At 34.0% G+C, this 21,787-nt stretch overlaps 1 protein-coding gene across 1 annotated transcript in view; it reads left to right on the top strand.

The window, feature by feature from the left end:
• The window catches only part of LOC131427712 (rho GTPase-activating protein conundrum), a 203,399-nt gene that overhangs the window by 125,359 nt on the left and 56,253 nt on the right, over positions 1-21,787 (top strand). Inside the window, exon 4 of the mRNA XM_058591150.1 lies at positions 16,341-16,963. Within this exon, the coding sequence (XP_058447133.1) occupies positions 16,810-16,963 (154 nt within the window). The 5' untranslated portion in view covers positions 16,341-16,809. The remainder of the gene's footprint in view (positions 1-16,340; positions 16,964-21,787) is intronic.

The following is a 21,787-nucleotide window of genomic DNA, read 5'->3' as shown; positions in this document are numbered from 1 at the left end:
CCGGGGTGCGTCTCGAGATGTTTCCAGTGTTCGGGTCGTGGGACCTACGATCACGAGGAGTTTGGTATGCGAAATTCGCAGAGATTGTTTGTGGGCGTTTCGGTTATATGTTCAACGAGAGCATTGTAAAACCAATATCCTGAATGTTGATGGTTATTTAGAGTTCATGATGAGTGTTCGTTATTAATTACTAGTGTTTTTACAATCTTTCCCAGTGGATTTTCAGTTGCATATCAAATGTCGAAAAAATTTACTCAACTTCTTGACAGATAAGAGTTCCAGTATTCTGGGCAGAGAATAGGTTAACGATCTTATATTAATAATTCAACCTCACTTCAATGAGCAGCTCAATGTGAATATAAGAAAACAAAACAGTCTGAAACACCGAATGAACATTTTCCGATTTTCTGTTAGCACATACTTCAACTTAACAAAGTTTAAATCATCTGTCTCGAAAGCCCAGCGCAAAGAAATTGATGCGCACGAGTGAGCAAAAACCAACAATCGTTGCACAGAACATTAAACATGACACCTTTCAGTGCCAAAGATTCGCGTCGCTGACGAGTAAACAATAGATTCGTTATGTCATTTTTTGTTCTCTGGTGATTGAATTATTGTGCACAAATACCGCATGTTGGTTGGCAACCAGCGAAACTGGATCACAAATCTAGCTCCCATTCTTCGTTGTTCTCGCATAGATATGCAAAAGATTTCGAAGCCAGAACGTCGGATGGAATTCAAAAATTACTCTGTGTCACGTCAAATAACTATGAAATCGTTTCTCTTTTGAGGAAATGGCGTTTAAAAAAAACAACTTCCGTTGAAAAATCTCAACAACCCATTTCCTGTAAGTAAAATAAGTATAGTAAATAATTCCTATAGTTGTTGAATCCACAAAGTTTAGCATGTAATACACAAAATGACTATTTGAAAGTGTATGAAAAAAATATCGATGTTTTCTGATTTGTTGATTAAAAATGGCAACTTTTTACCGATTTGTTTGAGTTTTGTTAAGACGTAGAGCCGTCTCGATCTTGTTTTTCATTTTATCAGTATCTAACAAGAAAAACAGACTTTTAAATACACCTATGAAAATGAAAACTGCGTAAAAGTTACCACAGAGACAAGACTCTTGGCTTTCTCACTCAGTGGGATACCCTAATTAAACTACCTATTTTCCCGTAAATTTTTCACAAAAAACCGAATCTTTGGTAAATTTTCTTCGATTTATTTCTGTTCTAAAGCCTTTTTATACATTAAAACGTGATTAATCCACCTAGCAGTGAGATGATACCTTTTTTTATCAATCCGCATGTGTTTTTTGCATGAATATTCTTCGGTGTTTAAGTTTTCATTACATTATTCTAATGACCGTCGTTTTAAGCGACAATTTGAGATTGTAATCACTCATTACTCTGTAATGTCGAAATTGCAAATACAATCGAATTTAAATCTAGAAGTGTGATAATCGATTAAACATGCCATGATATGTAAGTTCCACTTTAGAGTTTACGGTAATTTAAGGTACTTCTAGAGCCGGTATTCAGGAACCAGCATAACCCAAACCGATTCGTATGGCCATATGACGAATAAATTACAATTTTGAGTACAACTTTGAAGCTTTATTGGATAAAATTCATTAATTTTTGTATGTATGTATAAAACTAATTGATTTTGTATATAAGTTTAATTCAATTTGAATTTTTGTTTCTGAAATTTGATTAGGCTTTTTTGAGAAAACGATTGAGCTTTGAGAAACGATTTTAAACTGGAACCGGAATTCTAAAATCGGTATGGCCGAAGTCAGATAAATTCACCTGAATAGCTGTATAGTTTACATTTGTTTCAAAATATTTGAAAATCAGTGAAGACATCTTTGAGAAATCATAGCACGAATTAAATTTTTAGGTGCCTTCTGAATCGACAACTGAATACCATTAAAACTGAAAAAAGTTAATTTTTTTTATCGACTATCCAAATCTGCTAACCCGATAAACCTGATTAATTTATGTGGAATAGACATTTTTATACTAATCACCCTGTATCCCCGAAACCGGAAGTTGGATCTGACTAAAGAGCAAGATGTTTTAAAGAATCTTGAAACTTTTCATTTGCATCTTAGATGATTCTTAGATTTCATTTGAATCTTAGATCGATCTACGAGAAGAATGAGTTACACAATTTTGATTTCGTTTCATATATCATCCTGTAGTTCCGGAACCAGAGGTCGGAACCAAACATAATTCAGGAACTTTGTTTGGAAGCATACGAATTTTCGTATGAATCTGAATTTGTAGAAAAGAAATTTTCAGAGAAAATTGAGTGAAATTATTTGTCACACACGCATTTGCTGATCTCGACAAACTGATTCGAATGGTATATGGATGTTATGTTCTTCCAGCATTTGTTGCTGTAAGTAGTTTAAAACAATATAATTAAAAAAAATCTGCCATCATCTGGTTTATATATGTCATATTCGAACGATTATGTTGCCAAAAACGAGCCGTGCTAAAATCGGTCCGAGGCAAATTGTCATGAAAAAGGATGCTGTACACAGTCTTTTTGGTACTTAGAAACTATTGTATGTAACAGATTAGAAAATCGTGTTTTCCGTTGCTCCCAAGCATACAGCGCTCAAAACTCCTACTGCTGGAATAGGGGGAAAAGTCGTTTACACAAAAAATTCGATATCTCCGTTAAAAATGGACGGATTTTAACAATCTATGGCTTGTTGAATAGGTATTATCGTGCGGAATCTATGTCTGAAAACATATTCTGTTTTCAAGGTCAATTGTGACAGATACTGTCAAAAAACTGAAAATTTTGACATAAAACTTCGAATAACTCAAAAAGTAAACATCCGATCTCAAAACCATTCAATAGCGTTTTGGGTGACGGGGAGACCTTTCATTTGCGACTAGTTTGATCAAAATCGGTCCAGCCATCTCTGAGATCTCGACCTCTTAGTTGACAACACACATACAGACACACACACATACACACACACACACAGACATTTGCTGAGTTCGTCGAGCTGAATCGATTGGTATATGTAATTCGGCCCTCCGGGCCTCGGAAAAATTTTCGAAAGTTTGAGCGAATTCTATACCTATTTTTTATATATATATAAAAAAAGGTAAAAATCCATTTAACTTTACAAAAACTCCAAACTAGACAGGTTTGCATAGTTTTCTATTCGGTTCGCATCGGACAATAAAGTATAGTTGATTACTTGTTCACTTTTCCATTGGTTCACTTGTTCACTTGTTCACTTGTTTACTTGTTCACTTGTTCACTTGTTCACTTGTTTACTTGTTTACTTGTTCACTTGTTCACTTGTTTACTTGTTTACTTGTTTACTTGTTTACTTGTTTACTTGTTTACTTGTTTACTTGTTTACTTGTTTACTTGTTTACTTGTTTACTTGTTTACTTGTTTACTTGTTTACTTGTTTACTTGTTTACTTGTTTACTTGTTTACTTGTTTACTTGTTTACTTGTTTACTTGTTTACTTGTTTACTTGTTTACTTGTTTACTTGTTTACTTGTTTACTTGTTTACTTGTTTACTTGTTTACTTGTTTACTTGTTTACTTGTTTACTTGTTTACTTGTTTACTTGTTTACTTGTTTACTTGTTTACTTGTTTACTTGTTTACTTGTTTACTTGTTTACTTGTTTACTTGTTTACTTGTTTACTTGTTTACTTGTTTACTTGTTTACTTGTTTACTTGTTTACTTGTTTACTTGTTTACTTGTTTACTTGTTTACTTGTTTACTTGTTTACTTGTTTACTTGTTTACTTGTTTACTTGTTTACTTGTTTACTTGTTTACTTGTTTACTTGTTTACTTGTTTACTTGTTTACTTGTTTACTTGTTTACTTGTTTACTTGTTTACTTGTTTACTTGTTTACTTGTTTACTTGTTTACTTGTTTACTTGTTTACTTGTTTACTTGTTTACTTGTTTACTTGTTTACTTGTTTACTTGTTTACTTGTTTACTTGTTTACTTGTTTACTTGTTTACTTGTTTACTTGTTTACTTGTTTACTTGTTTACTTGTTTACTTGTTTACTTGTTTACTTGTTTACTTGTTTACTTGTTTACTTGTTTACTTGTTTACTTGTTTACTTGTTTACTTGTTTACTTGTTTACTTGTTTACTTGTTTACTTGTTTACTTGTTTACTTGTTTACTTGTTTACTTGTTTACTTGTTTACTTGTTTACTTGTTTACTTGTTTACTTGTTTACTTGTTTACTTGTTTACTCGTTTACTTGTTTACTTGTTTACTTGTTTACTTGTTTACTTGTTTACTTGTTTACTTGTTTACTTGTTTACTTGTTTACTTGTTTACTTGTTCACTTGTTCACTTGTTTACTTGTTTAATTGTTTACTTGTTTACTTGTTTACTTGTTTACTTGTTTACTTGTTTACTTGTTTACTTGTTTACTTGTTTACTTGTTTACTTGTTTACTTGTTTACTTGTTTACTTGTTTACTTGTTTACTTGTTTACTTGTTTACTTGTTTACATGTTTACTTGTTTACTTGTTAACTTTTTTATTTATTTAATTGTTCACTTGTTCACTTGTTCACTTGTTCACTTGTTCACTTGTTCACTTGTTCACTTGTTCACTTGTTCACTTGTTCACTTGTTCACTTGTTCACTTGTTCACTTGTTCACTTGTTCACTTGTTCACTTGTTCACTTGTTCACTTGTTCACTTGTTCACTTGTTCACTTGTTCACTTGTTCACTTGTTCACTTGTTCACTTGTTCACTTGTTCACTTGTTCACTTGTTCACTTGTTCACTTGTTCACTTGTTTACTTGTTTACTTGTTTACTTGTTTACTTGTTTACTTGTTTACTTGTTTACTTGTTTACTTGTTTACTTGTTTACTTGTTTACTTGTTTACTTGTTTACTTGTTTACTTGTTTACTTGTTTACTTGTTTACTTGTTTACTTGTTTACTTGTTTACTTGTTTACTTGTTTACTTGTTTACTTGTTTACTTGTTTACTTGTTTACTTGTTTACTTGTTTACTTGTTTACTTGTTTACTTGTTTACTTGTTTACTTGTTTACTTGTTTACTTGTTTACTTGTTTACTTGTTTACTTGTTTACTTGTTTACTTGTTTACTTGTTTACTTGTTTACTTGTTTACTTGTTTACTTGTTTACTTGTTTACTTGTTTACTTGTTTACTTGTTTACTTGTTTACTTGTTTACTTGTTTACTTGTTTACTTGTTTACTTGTTTACTTGTTCACTTGTTTACTTGTTTACTTGTTTACTTGTTTACTTGTTTACTTGTTTACTTGTTTACTTGTTTACTTGTTTACTTGTTTACTTGTTTACTTGTTTACTTGTTTACTTGTTTACTTGTTTACTTGTTTACTTGTTTACTTGTTTACTTGTTTACTTGTTTACTTGTTTACTTGTTCACTTGTTCACTTGTTCACTTGTTTACTTGTTTAATTGTTTACTTGTTTACTTGTTTACTTGTTTACTTGTTTACTTGTTTACTTGTTTACTTGTTTACATGTTTACTTGTTTACTTGTTTACTTGTTTACTTGTTTACTTGTTTACTTGTTTACTTGTTTACTTGTTTACTTGTTTACTTGTTTACTTGTTTACTTGTTTACTTGTTTACTTGTTTACTTGTTTACTTGTTTACTTGTTTACTTGTTTACTTGTTTACTTGTTTACTTGTTTACTTGTTTACTTGTTTACTTGTTTACTTGTTTACTTGTTTACTTGTTTACTTGTTTACTTGTTTACTTGTTTACTTGTTTACTTGTTTACTTGTTTACTTGTTTACTTGTTTACTTGTTTACTTGTTTACTTGTTTACTTGTTTACTTGTTTACTTGTTTACTTGTTTACTTGTTTACAAAACGTTTACTTGTTTACTTGTTTACTTGTTTACTTGTTTACTTGTTTACTTGTTTACTTGTTTACTTGTTTACTTGTTTACTTGTTTACTTGTTTACTTGTTTACTTGTTTACTTGTTTACTTGTTTACTTGTTTACTTGTTTACTTGTTTACTTGTTTACTTGTTTACTTGTTTACTTGTTTACTTGTTTACTTGTTTACTTGTTTACTTGTTTACTTGTTTACTTGTTTACTTGTTTACTTGTTTACTTGTTTACTTGTTTACTTGTTTACTTGTTTACTTGTTTACTTGTTTACTTGTTTACTTGTTTACTTGTTTACTTGTTTACTTGTTTACTTGTTTACTTGTTTACTTGTTTACTTGTTTACTTGTTTACTTGTTTACTTGTTTACTTGTTTACTTATTTACTTGTTTACTTGTTTACTTGTTTACTTGTTTACTTGTTTACTTGTTTACTTGTTTACTTGTTTACTTGTTTACTTGTTTACTTGTTTACTTGTTTACTTGTTTACTTGTTTACTTGTTTACTTGTTTACTTGTTCACTTGTTTACTTGTTTACTTGTTTACTTGTTTACTTGTTTACTTGTTTACTTGTTTACTTGTTTACTTGTTTACTTGTTTACTTGTTTACTTGTTTACTTGTTTACTTGTTTACTTGTTTACTTGTTTACTTGTTCACTTGTTCACTTGTTTAATTGTTTACTTGTTTACTTGTTTACTTGTTTACTTGTTTACTTGTTTACTTGTTTACTTGTTTACTTGTTTACTTGTTTACTTGTTTACTTGTTTACTTGTTTACTTGTTCACTTGTTTAGTTGTTCACTTTAAATTTTATTGAATTTGTTTGTCAGTGATTTTTTAGTCTTATTCTTAAAGAAAAATGCATTCCATCTTCCCATTCCGGTTTGCACACCGGTTGTAGTTATACATTTGAATTTTATTCGAATCGGACCTCCAGAACTCCAGGGTCATATGTACATAAACAAAATGAAAATATGTGCACTAACTTTTCTCGAATATGGCTTGACCGATTTTCACAAACATTGTTCAGTTAAATCTATGGCTTAGTATCCCATGATAGATTTATAAATTTTATTTAAATCTGACTCCCGATGATACAGAGTGTAAGTTCCAGATTGTTTTTTTTTCAATGATCATGCTACAAGAACTGCCTTCTTCAAAACTGATTAGAAAAATCTTATAGTTTACCGATCTTGATCTCAACAAACTCCAGAAAAACTCATTTCGGTAGTTCCGGTTTCCGCAATTGAAAACTTTAAAATGGAACTTACTTTGACTAGAGATGATAAAGACTATTTCCACAAATGTAGATTCAAATGATATATCTTATGGTCAACTGAAGAGCTGTGAAATTTTATGCGTGTTAGATTGCCGGAATTATAAGACGAAGAATAACCAAAATTGCCAATCGTCATTTAAGTGACGATGCAAAGAACGTAAAAACGATTTTGACCAGATTCGTCCCTAATTCCGGAATTACCGTATTCGTACAAAACCTAAAAAAAAACTCGTCGGTTTAGCAGGGATAGTTGAATCGATTTTCAGAGATTCCATGGTCCCATGTATTGCTGTCGAGTTTTATCAGGATCCAATTTCCGGTTCCGGTATTACATTGTGGTGAGGGCATAGAAACAAATAGTTTATATGGCTGTCAAGCAAACACCAAACAAACGATACCTCATCATCAATCTTATTACCCTGCTTTCCCTCGTTGTGAGATATTTCCTGTTTTGACGGTAGTCGGAACTGACCCAGAATTTTGTACAATCTGCTTGCCTTCTTGTTTTGAGTTGCGTTTCATCACATCCAGAGTAGTTAGTTTGGCTGAACTATTTTCTCGGGTTGAAGTAGTAAGTGTGACATTTCATTGCAAGTTTTCTTTCTCGCTATTTCAATCTTACTTAATAACAATCTTCAGTCTTTACTTAATTACTCGTTTTCTACTTCAATCATCACTTTGTTTTACTTTATTCTAATTATTATTATAGCGGAAATTAAACCGAATCGGCGTATTATTTCAACATATTTCCATTTCGTACCCACAATTTTTGACTAAGGTGCTCCGTTCCGAAGCTAGCCTCGAATCAGTTGAGCGGATGTTACCCGATGTGCTGAAATATTGACCGCGGACATTCTAACCCGTTCTGAAGCGAACATGAAGCGATGCAATGCCAGATCGACTTACCATGTCTTAACGGATAAAAGTTTAATTGTAATTTTCACGGTTTGTGGCAAGAACAGAAAAGCAAATGAACAAATAAACGGTTACTTCAATCAAGTTCGGCAGAGGGTCACGCTTTTTGCGGTTTTTGATTTTAACCGCACATCTGAAACAAACTTCAAGCGACAGCCAAGGGGGTGGTCTTCGGCGTCTTTTTTAATGCCGGTGTTCCCTTTGCCTTCGTGTGTATCAAAATGGTCAAACGAAATTCAAGCAAATGTGCCAATCCTCACTGAGCGAAGACGAATTTAAATGGTTTGTAATCGTTGTTGGATCCGACGTCTGATGTAGCTGAGTCATGGAGTTTATGTACATTTCAAAATCATTGCAGAATAAATAAATTCGATTCGTGAATTTGACAACAGAATCGCAGATAAAAACCACGTTCGTGACATGACACTTCAAGTGAACAATCATGGTCATTGAAATGCCAATGTTGTTGATATCTCAAGAGATAGGAATGAAACTAAATTCCTGCAGAGTTAAAAAATAATCTGATAATCTGAACTTCTAGCATTACTATGCCGGCTATCAGTTTAGGAGCGAATAATCAATGCTCGATTTGTTGAAATGAACGAGCGTATCTAGTCTGGAACGACTTTTTTTTCTTATTGTTTTTCAACAGGTTGGTTTTACTGCATAAAGGTGGTAAATGTGGCAGGCACCTGAAATCAGTTTAGCCCGCAGTTCGCCCTGGCGGCGGCTAACACTAAATCGGTTATTCTTAAAGCGGCTGTCGGTGGTGGTGTGAAAACATTAAAATGTGCTTCGGTGCTCAAAACATTTCAAGACAAAATGATTGATTAAGAGTAACTATTTTGGAAACCAACAGTAATTAAGGCCTAGACTGTGTCTACTAAAAATCGGAACGTGAATAGATAAATCTTGATAAATGAAACCATTAATGGATTCCATGCTGTCCCAACTCGACTAGAACAAATTTCACGGGAGTTTGGAGAAGCGTTGAAAATTCGAAAGACAATAAAGGCTTAATTCAGTCGTGATATTTTTTCAACTTTCGCTATCATAGCGCTATCACTTCATCACTTACAAATTGGCATAACTGAAACTTGGCTTTGCATCCGCATTATGATGAATGTGAGAGACACATCAGTTATGTGTTTTGCTGACGACTCGGTAAAAAAAAACAAGCGACACCTAATATGCAAGCGGAATGGTCGGTGGTTACAGATTTAGGTTCATTTGTTCAACCGGTCGCTGTTGACAGCAATAAAACCGTCGCATTCATTAATGCGGAAACTGTAACCATACTGACACACTTTTTTATAATCAAAACATAATAAACTACTATCAATCAAGTCCGAAATATGCATTTAACGGCACCACCATCGAGATCAGAAAAAAAACAAATGTAGTTGAAACCGTTAATTTTGAGCATGTAGTTGAAACCGTTAATTTTGAACATGGTCTGGGAAGTTTTCGTCTTACTTTTTGATCTTTACTTATTCATGATTCCATTTGTGTGGTCCTTACTGTTTGTTCGAATGTCTAATGTTTTACGATATCTACAAAAAAATTAAATTGACATTTTTTATTTATCACTTTATTTTGTACTGCTGTTTTCGAAAAGATACTATTGAAAGCTGTAATAAAACTTCTGCTACGATAAACTTACCCATTTATTAAAGTTTGACTAGATGGATAGTTTTAAGCTTGTATTGTTTCAGGATTGCTTAATACCAATATATATATAATATATAATCAAATATATTTCCTAATACCAAAACAGTAAGTTCTATTTTAAAGGTTTTGATCACTGTTTCCGGTACTTCCAAAACCGGAAACTGAGAACCGGTATAATGCAATTCTTTTTGTTTGGCCATCAACTATTATAATTTGAAAAATTGTTTCGAGCCAAATTTGGAAGATTTTCAAAGTTTCAAGTGACGCACAGTGGGGAAAAACGAATAAAAAACGTCGACTTTTTTAGAGACATGGTACATAAGAAGGACCACACGAAACGATATCATGTTTATTTTACCCCAAGTTCCCTTTTTGTACTGGATTTTATTCAAGTTGAACTATATAACATAAAACCGAAGTATTTGCAGAAGACCGGATAGTATGTTTCGACTGTAAAAAAGTCTAACAAATCGCTGGCATATAGTTTTAATGACAGCAGAATACTCGTTGTACCGTTTTACCCCATTTGTTTTTCTTATTGTAATATTCAGTTGAAAATCAATCTACAATCCAAAAGCATATCCAACACGATCTATCAATACTGGTCCATATTACGTAGAAAACTTCAGCAATCCAATTACATACAATGGGAATGGTAGTACTAGCCCTTCTAACCCGTTTTACTCCAATTTATTTCATAAATCGTATCATTGGTTAAACTGTCTATCACATTCCGAAAGGAGGTTGATTGCGGTTGATTAAAATCGATTGATATGACGTACAAAGCCCTAAAAAGAAGATTACTAATAGACTCAATGACCACATGAATACCGTTTTACCCCAATTTTTTCATAAGTCGTATCTTTGATTAAAGATTCTTTTACATTCCGAAAGGAGGATGGTTGCGGTTTATTGAAATCGACTGATATGACGTAGAAAGCCCTAAAAAGTAGATTACAAATAGATTCAATGATCGAATGAATCATTTTATACCGTTTTACCCCAATATTGATAGGATAAATTGGAGTGAAACGGTATAACATGATTCGTGCGATCATTGAATCTATTAATCTATTTTTTTTCTGTAAATTTATGGAAGAAAAAGATTTGGGGTGGAACAAGATACATTTATTTGCGGTTGCTCTGATTAACAGAAATCAATTTATAGAATGTATGAACATATCAGGAGCACCTTTTAATTAGTCGAATTCATTTTGTTCAGGGTTTTACAGTCTGTTTTTCAAAGTAAGGTGAGAAAAAAAGGAATTTGAGGCAAAACGGGCATGATAGTGAATTTTTCGGCTATTCTAATCATAGTATTGTTGGAGTAAAGTCGCGTTTTTTTTTACCCACTGTGCGACGGTTTGAAATTTCAATCACTCATTACCCTATGATTTTAGAAACGGAAGTCGAGTCGTTAAGCAAAATGGAGGAATCGTTTAGGGGTTAGCCAAATTTTGTGCTAGGACACATAACCGTTTCCATTATTTTTACGTTTCGTCTTTGACTCATCAGTGCAGAGCAGTTCAAATTGAATTGCTTAGTGCTAAACTCGGCAGTTCAATTTGAACCGCTAAGCTCTATATGACCATACCTGCATCGGCCAGAAATAGTCGAAAACACGTTTTCGTTCGGCACGTCAGAAAAGACATTGCACTTCGTTGCAAAACAAAAAGTGTTCTGTAAGTAGCAGAAACTTTACGTCTGCTTAGCGGTTCAAATTGAACTGCCGAGTTTAGCACTAAGCAGTTCAATTTGAACTGCTCTGCACTGATGAGTCAAAGACGAAACGTAAAAATAATGAAAATGGAGGAATTTTATTTAGAACCGTAAGACCATCAATTTGAAAATGTGTGCAAATGGATTAAACATTCTGTAAAATGTTGAAATGAGTATCGCTTTGAAGTTTTGAGCATAATCTTCCGACACTTTCGGAATACAGAAACCAATATAACCATAAACTTTAGTTCGTTTGATTCACTCATTTCGAGATCGTTCTATTGCTCACTACACAATACTGTACTTGGTTTCTTCCGTCCCGAACGTAAGCGGTTTTGTTTTATCGACTGACTTGGATGAGATGTGAAAGCGAAGCATAACAAGTAAAACCGACACATAGAAACCAGGAATATTTTCAGTGATTGAGCGCAGTGGGCTTACAACTCGTTTTGTTGGCCTGTTAAAAAAGATTTATTGATTCGCAATAGGTTTTTGAATCTTTCGCACTTTGAATATATCCTAATTCAATCGTTATTGTTAGTGATTACTATTACACTAGAACTATGAATCATGAGTAATTATAATTGACTAACATGAGGTTAACATATGTACCTTATGATCAAAAAAGAACCGGAATTTTCATTTAAAAATTCCCGCGCTTGTCCAATCGATAAACTTTTATTCTCTCAACGTTGGCAACACTTTCATACATATTCTGTCAAATTTTGACGCATATCGTATGATTAGTTTTTCTTCGGCGTCTATACAAAGAAGTTGAAAAATTTTCGTGTGGCGATTTTCATAATGGATGAAAATTTAGAATAACGGCTCGCCTTCGAAGGTCATTCGGTCGATTGTTGTGCGATTTCGACGTCATATTCATAGATCCACACCTCATCACCAGTTATGATTCATTCGATGAATGTGGTGTCACTATCTGCGTTGGAAATCATCTCTTTGGCCACATCAACACGACGCTGTTTTTGAATGAAATTCAGCTTTTTTGGCACCAGCCGAGAAGCGACGCGTTTCAAACCAAAAACATCAGTTAAAATGTGTTCGGCTGATCCATAAGAGATGCCCAACAACACAGCAATCTCTCTAATCGGTACAGAACGATTTTGCAACACGATTTGCTTCGCCGATTCAATGTTTTCTTCAGTTCCACCTTTGAAGCGTTTATACCACTCGTATGCCTGTGTTTTTCCTAGACACGATTCACCAAAGGCCTTTTCTAGCATTTTCAACGTTTCGGAACACTTAAATTCATTTGCAACACAAAATTTGATGCACGCACGTTGTTCTAAATTTTCATCCATTATAAAAATCGCCGCACGAAAATTTTTCAACTTCTTTGTATAGACGCCAAACAAAAACTAATCGTACGATATGCGTCAAAATTTGACAGAATGTGTATAAAAGTGTTGCCAACGTTGAGAGAATAAAAGTTTACCGATTGGACAAGCGCGGGCATTTTTAAATGAAAATTCCGCTTCTTTTTTGATCATAAGGTATACGTATTGCCTAACTTGCTTACCATGTATATGCCTGAGTTTAGTAGCAAGCATGGATTCTCCTTCAAAAGAACGATTGAAGACAAGAAAACATTCAAGTTTTTTCGATATCTTTGACAGAACAATCTGAAGTAATATTTATTATATGATATTACACAGTCATGCATTACTGCTTCAGTAACATCAATGCATTGAAATCAAGAGATTTGGACATTACTAGCATTATAAACGACAGTTACTTGGAAAATAAACGATTTCTTAAAATAGCCATTTAATTGTATTCAACTCGTTTTTATTTCAACACAAAACCCAATGCTGCATAAATTCGTGTATTATTCGATTCATCTCAATATGAAACATCTCAATATGAAACAGCAGCGCGGAAGCAATAAAAAAATACGGAAAAGTTTATGAAAACTTTTTCAAATTTCGGTTGTTTTGGCTAAAGTTTTATAATTTCGAGTTACATTTTCAGCTTTTTTGTGAAATTCTGCTATTCCGTGGAACGGAACAGTAACCGTTTATACATTTCAAAAACCAATTACGGCTCGGCAAAGCAAAATTTCAAAATTTCAAAAATACTCTACGCGACGCGCGCCTTCCGCTACGTTTCACCTTAAGGCCTTCCATTTGAATCTAAGGTGGTAGAAATCGGTTCTGTCTGATTTGAGAAAAATGAATGACATTATTTTTATTTTTTAACACTTATCACCCTTCAATCCCGTTATCGAAAGTCGGAAGATGAAATTCTGAAACATTGTATGGGAGCTTTTATTTGAAGCTTAGTTTGTAATAAACAGTTTGGCATCTTCAAGAAAATTGACTGGCATTAGTTGTCACACACATATACTCTCAGCCATTTGCTGATTTTGACGACACTGATTCGAATGGTATTTGACACTCAGTCCTCAGTTTTAAAGTCGGTTTCCACAGTGATAACAAAGGCTTTCTATATGAGAACGGCCAAAATGTATTTATGTAATTCTAGAAATAAGTAACAAGTCTTCAGACTTCGTACACTCCGATTTGGATGAGACTTGGCACACGTGTTGAGTATAACAATCCATTTGTTTTGTACGGATGAAAAGACCAATTCGTCTCAAGACTGATTTTTCAAAAGAGTGGATGTATTTTTGAAAGCATTTTGTTTAGATCGTTATAACGTTAAAACCATTAATTGTTCAAAGTGGTATAACAAATTGTGAAAAACCAATTGAAGCTAGTTTTAAATTTGATCAGTATCTAACGAGGAAATCAAATTGAAAAAAATGGCATGCGAATACAACTCTGAAATGAAAACTGCGAAAATGTTACCGTTTAGCAGACCCTGTCAGCTTGGAGCGAAATCAATCTTCAGTTCAGTAACGCCATCGCACGGTGTCACATTCAACATATCATGTCAATTGTATGGGTGCGCAGTGCTACTATTTTGGCGCGCACGAATTTGACATTTCTCTCCCCTACATCTGTGTACGAGATTCGATGCGAACTCGCCTGAGGGCGCCATGCTCGCAAAAAATGTTGTTGCCAATGATTTGTTCGGGAAATGTGAGAGCTGGATATCTTGTTAATATGATTTCTTTGCGTTTAGCTAGCTTAGTAAAGACCCCACCCGCTTTTTTAAGAAGGAGAGGGTAAGGGATAAACAGTTTGGGAAAATCGTTTTTTTTTTACATTTTCTTGTAGTTTAACATTTCAAAAATATTGTCAAAATTTTAAATCAATCGGAACAAAAATACTTTTTAAAAAAATAAAATAAACGCGTTTTTCAGAAACCCGATTTTTAGAAATCCGTGAACACGATCCGGCAAAATATACTGAACCGATTCTTTACATGCTTGAAACATACTTTTCTGGTATAAAATATCTCCCTCCTACGTTTTTAAAAATTATTATTTTATTTCATATTATGGTAGTTTTTCACCTCCGAATTGGCAGAAAATTTAGCGTAAAATCGCGTTTTTTGCTTAAATATGCCACGAAATGTTAAAAAATCAGAATAATAACTTGAGAATGACGGGGGGGGGGGGGGTCAAAGCGCATCTTCCATTTTGTTCCGCAGAGTTTTTTTTTATTTTAAACCTGTTTTTAAACCCGAGAGCGATAACGCAAAAAAAAGGAAAAGTTCTTCTAAATTTAGCTCACAGTTTTGCAATTTATGGTTGCTGGTTAAACGCACCGATTTCAGCTATACTGGTTCTCAATTCCGGAAGTACCGGCAAAAGTGGTCAAAAACTCAAAAACGGCACTCTCTTAATTCTCTCAGAAACGGCTGAGCCAATTTTGATAGACTTGGACTCAAATGAAAGGTTTTACGGTTTCATAGACTGCTTTTGACTTGTGTTCGGATTCGACTTCCGGCTCCGAAACAACGGGGTGAAGTGCGTTAAAAAATTTAAACTGTAATTAAGAGCGAAAATGCAAAATAGAAGAATTCCGACAAAATTGGTTTAAAACTGTTAATAAATTGAAATGGTTAGGTATGCTAGTGTATGTCAAAACAACTTGTTTTGTTCTTATGCAAGATTCAAATAGACGGGGACGGGTATAGCGTGATGGGTAAGTCGATGCCTTTCACGCAGCCCGTCTGGGTTCGATTCCCAACCCCGCACATAGGGTCAGAAAGTTTTTCTGGCCCGAAGAGGTGAATGACATTAATGGTAAAGTCTCTATAATAGAAACAAAAAAAAGATTCAAATAAAAGGTTATTTGTAGAATCCCTTAGTGAAATTTAGAAAATGAAGTTATACATAACTTATTTGTGAAAGAACTCATCACCCCATCGTTTTTATGAAAAAAATAATAAACTATGATTCCATCGTTCAAAGTTTTGATGATGTTCTGGCATCTCTACTAAACACGTTTTTGTGAGTGAGGGGTCTTATTGGTTTGCCCGACAAGGTCGTATGTTCAATTAATGCAATTCTTAGTGTGTTTTTTTCTCAGATTTTACAAACTGAATTATATCTCATGTTAAATTCCCTATTTTTTCTTAGTTTTTCTGTATGAAAAGCGACTTGTTCAAACTTCAATTGTTAAATGAAGGCAAATTATCTAAATCTATGTTTTTTCTCTAATTTAAAGATTACTCAAAGCCCATCCTATGATTTTAATTTTTTTTACATATTTCAATGAAATTGATACAGAAAGCTACGTCTCAGATCAAAAGGTACAGTCGTCTACCTACAATTATGTTATAACTATACAATATATAATTTCCTCTTCAAATGCCAATAACACAATCTGTATCACTCTTACCACACATTCCTTTCAAAGTCAATAAATTCATATTGTCTCTCGTTTATTTTTTTTTTTTTTTGCACTTTCAGATAAATCTTATTGCCTACGAATGGGTTTGGATGACTGACAACAACTTTCATCCTCGTACCCACTCGAAGGAATACCAGAAGAAGCATATTCTCGACAACCATAAGCAAAGCAATGAAATCAAAATTTTCTCATAGGCGTTTTATGAAGTAACAAATCCGGTAGAATAATCCGAAAGCTTGGTGCGAAACCGGAAGTGTTTGAATTCAAGTTTTGTTTTTGAGTTAGTAAAAGATTCCGAAGCGAAAGCGAGAAAAATAAATATCTGCCCATAAGAGGAAGCAAGAGTTTATACAGTAATATGAGCGTCTAGCAATGCGGCACCATCATAGTGATTAATAGCGAATTACTCGACCCATTAGTCTCCGGGAGCACGACTTCCAAGTTGCACAGCTTTCGCAAGTAATCGGCGGCGAGACGACACTCATCCGGTTACCAGAAGAAATTGCAAGTGCCAAAGAGTGAGAGTCAATGTTGCACCATCGCCATCACGCGTCGTCCTCGCAGCTGTCCTCGTCTTCCTCGGTTGGCTCACCGATGAACCACAAAGACCTGGAAGCGGAACTGGATGAATACCTGTCCGAGTACAAATTGCAGGCACCCGAGCCGATCAGTCACTATGCAGGTGAGTGTCTGCTGAATTCTTACATTTCTGTTCAATCATCAAACTACTTATTTTGTCCAACCACATACCTACGAATATCATAATGCCTTCGATACTAGCATTGCATTCGAGCGTCAATCAAATACTTTCGCGGTATCGAATTACAATCAGTCAATAAATCTTTGCTTCACCATACCGTTGTGAACACTTGATGGGTCTGATATAACAATAAATAATCAAGCACGTGTTGTCTTCGCTGTCATTTAAACCTTTGCCATTCAATTCGAATTTGAATGTTTCATTTTGTGAAATGGTTTGAAATGCTTTTTAAAGTTTTGCAGTTAACAAACATTCCAACGCAAAACCTTTGCTACGGTAATATTGCATATCCCCCCTACGGTCAGTACCTCTCAAGTGGACACTCAAACTCGACCGTAGCTCTGATTATGGTTTCGTTTATCATCAAATCCACTTAGTCATGAGTGGTGAATGTAGGTAATTTAATTAAACTCGACGATGAATCGTTCGTTTAAGCGGCAACACTTTCGTACGACCGATAATCAGCAATGCAAACAGAAACAAGCGGATCCAAGGTGTGATTGAACGATGGCAATTGAATAAAACCTCATGCGTGGGATGATAGGTCGGTTGGATGGTCGGTCGGTCTGTGGGTCGATGGGTGGTGCAATGCGAGATTGTAATTGTATGTTTTACATGAGTGTGACTTTATTATCTGTCGGTATTTTTCGAGATACACATAGAGAAACCGGGAAGTGATTTAATGAGTAACGGGTTTAGTAAACTATATTATTTATGTCGAATTGAGGTAACCGTTCCTACATTCGTCTCCCAAGTGACTACGCAGCGCTGATTGTGCAGAAATTTGTCCGTCGAGTATGATGATCTTTTCTAATGATATAACCAAGCTATCATCAATACGATTAGAAATTGAATATTGAAGTGATGTATGCAAGGAACATGTACCGCATAACTTCCAAAGCTCACATAAAAAACTCTCGAACTTTGAAAAATCGCATAACAATCCTAAAGCATTTTTTAATATAAATAATACAAAATACAATACTTCACGAGTCCCCATGGAAAAAAAACAATTTAAATTAAACGCTAAAAACATACGTATCAAAAAGTTCATAAATTCGCATAAAAACCACCTAACTCAGACAATTTGCCTAAAATAAAATTCGAAAAATCAACAAAATCAGTCCATCGATTTGTCGATCGTGTTATTGAATCTAAAGTAGGGGAGACATGATCCTGTTCGCTAGGGAATCTAGGCATTGTTTAAAAACTTAACGCCCTTCAGGTCAGCTATCAGAATTTTAAAGCTGATCGAGCATTGTTTCTCAAGTTTCGAACGTAGCTTCAATCTTGTATAATATTTTTACCTGTGCTATTCCAAATCTTCCCGTTGGTTGTGAGAAATCTCTATTCTGTGACGATACATGTCAGTTGGCCACATGTAGAGATCTTCGAGAAGCTCAAATATTTTCAGTGATTACCTAACAGAATGGAAAATGTCACCAAATGCAACAAAATCAAATCGAACATTAATCAATGAATAATTCGTAATTGCCATGGTCTGATCTGTCCCGGGTTGGCGGTTCAATGCATAGGACGCTAGTCTTATAAGCCAGTTGTCGTATGTTCGAGCCCCGACCTGGAAGGGTTCTTAGTGTCAGTAGAATCCATAGTACTAGCCATACAATGATTCTGTACGCTAAGAATCGGCTGCGAAGTCTGTTGAAACAGAAAGGCCAAATTCCACAAAAGGAATGTAATGCCAAGACTTTGCTTTGCATGGTCTGATCAAGCAAATATTTAAGTTTGACGTATGACAAAAATCTCACTTTCAGGAATCACCCGGATGAAAACGTTCCAAAAAATTCAGAATAAAATTCTGAAAATGATCTTGAAGTTTCCCTCTCTGAGTTGCACAGACTCACGAATGCAGAAGCATTAGATTGTTTGTCATTTTATTGGCAAACTCTGACAAAAAATCGAAGCAATATTCAATTGAATCGATTCATTGTTTGTATAAGTTCCTTTCTTCTCTTGCACAGTTTACAAATCACAGAATTACGGAGGCAAACAATGTCCTAATAGTAGTAACATAATCATCTATTTAATAGATCTGAAAATATACCACTTGTGACTGAACATCCAACTTGCCTACTTAAATTTAATTCATATTGCAGTAAAAATACAGTAAAAAGAGATAAAATCCGCAGGTGCCATATCTGGGCTGTATGGTGGGTGCGATAGCGATAGGTTTAAAAACGTTTGCGCCTTTTTATAGAAAAGAATTACTTTGTCGTGTCTCACGCTAGTTTTCGACCGTTTCTGGCGAAATGTAAATGTAGATGCGTGGCCTGGTTTCTCTCATGAATTTCGGCGTTTGAAATTGTCATACGAAACCCATGTTGAAAATACTCTTAAAGAGATCAATTCAAAAGTAAAAAAAAGCTCCTTAGCCCACCTAGTAAAGCATCGTTTGTTAGTCTATCTAGTGGTAAGATAATTACTTTCTCTTGTCAGTCACGCCATCTCATCGTAATCATCTTAATGATCTCTTCATTGAGCTAATATTTGACATAAATTCAGGCAAATTCATTAATTTTCAGATTGGTTCGTTTTTGGCACAAAAGCACATTTACGTCGCCAATTCGGTAACATTTCCGAAACCGAAGGTATCAGCAATAATACATTTTAATCTGATCATCGATCCCGTTGCAGTTTACAATTGAACCCAAGTCGGTTTAGTTTACTTTAAAAAAATAATGTAGTTTGTCGGTTGCGTCATTCATATGACTAGCAGCAGTGGTTCTAGATATATATATATATATATATATATATATATATATATATATATATATATATATATATATATATATATATATATATATATATATATATATATATATATATATATATATATATATATATATATATATATATATATATATATATATATAAAGGAATGAACCATTGTTCGGACCTTGTGTCGGTTTTTCTTCAATAAGTATTTCTACAAATGTCGGATTGTTTTGCGGTCTTCAAAGGTTTTTCTCCTCGATAAATTTCTTTCCAAAATCACACATGCTTCGATTTTTAGAGTTTATAGTTTGATCTCCAGCCGAATTTTTTGTAAAAAGTGAATTTCCATTAATGTGTGAATTTTCATATTAAACCCTATACAAACTTTTAACCTTGGGCGCGAAAATACTTTTTCATCGATTGAACTTAAATTTTGCATAATTCAAAACGAACACGAAAAATTTGGTGGAGCGAGAAAATAAACCTTTTCATTTTTTCTCCATACAACCTCGTCCCGCCCTAAAGTCCAGTCCGTCTACCTCCCATCTATGGTCATATCTCCGTAACAGGAATCCTAAACCTATGATTGTTGATATCGGTTCGGGTATCTCTGAGAAAATTGAGCGTATAGATGAAATGTAGAAAGGTACAAATACATACATTCGCAGACATTTTCCGATCCTTCAAGCGAATTCAGGGTTCCAGCAATTTTACATCTTTTCGATAGAGGAAGGAAAAAGGCAGACAAGCATATATCGTTAGCTTATAACAACAATAGAACCAAATAACGTCACCTTCGATCGTTAGCCTCAAAAATTAAAGACAAAATGCGCTTGCAACCGGTTATCTTCTGCATAGATTTAAAAACGTGTCAATTGAATCAAAGGAAATTACTATATTTGCTTGTCGAAATCTACATGATTATTTATGAATGAAAATACAAAAATTCATTGAGAAGATTTCAGCTTTCAAACTGAATCGGTTTACGGGCGACACACGCCTCTATCGTTGGAAATTCCAAATTTTGAAATAAACTCACACAATTACCACATAACAGCATATTGAATTTCAACAGATTTTCAGTGACAAATTTTTAATGCTTGCGACTTGCAGAGTTGATTTTATTACGCATTATCTTGAGTCAGGCGGATGAATCAGAATGCCCCAGCTCAATATGATAACTCAATCGTAAACACTTGAAGGCCCAATTGGTCGGTTACTGTACAGTTGCGCAGGTGCTAGTGATACAATGACAACATCCACAAGTAGGTTTTGATATGTCTCAAGGTAGAAAAGATAATTTGCGGGTGGTATTCAAATATTGTTGATTCAAGTTAGAGGAATAATGTGCTATCCTACTGATAATATTCGCCTTATTTTACAAATTATTATGTGTTATTATTTCCATCCACGGAAATGTAATCCATATTAGCACTCCGTTCTTATAAAATTAATATTTATTTTCGTTAAACTTTCAACGAGGCTCAGTTATGCATTACGACATATGGTTTTGAATTCCTGTATCATTTTCCTTGCTGGTAACAGTTCTACCCATTAATTTGAAAATACCATATTTTAACGTGTGCACGATGTTCGAGTTTGCTTTGTGGATAGCAAATTATAAACATTCGGTTTCATGAAGCTGTTTTCAAACGTCGTTTACTTCAGTTTATCAATATATTTTATTGCGTTGGTGTATACTTTGCTGTGGATATGTGCAAATACCAAGCCCTTTTCTTTTCATTGCTTTTGAGATGCCATGGCGCTCCACAGGGAGCATTTCCTATGCGCTGCATTACTTATGCTGGTGCAATATAGTATGCATAAGACTGTATGCATAGAACAAAAGTTTGAACAGAATGCTTTGGTTTTCATGCTATCCTTGTAATCGATGTATTGAACAATATAAGCAAATTTAACTACAACTATTATGATTTACGTTTCGTGTTACCAGATGGGTACATTCACCTTATTTATTATTTTATAGAAAAATCGCATGACTGTTACACT

Source organism: Malaya genurostris, chromosome 2, assembly GCF_030247185.1.
Source record: "Malaya genurostris strain Urasoe2022 chromosome 2, Malgen_1.1, whole genome shotgun sequence".
Lineage (NCBI taxonomy): Eukaryota > Metazoa > Arthropoda > Insecta > Diptera > Culicidae > Malaya > Malaya genurostris.
The sequence above is the reverse complement of the archived record's forward strand: the minus strand, read 5'-3'. Positions and strand labels throughout refer to the sequence as shown.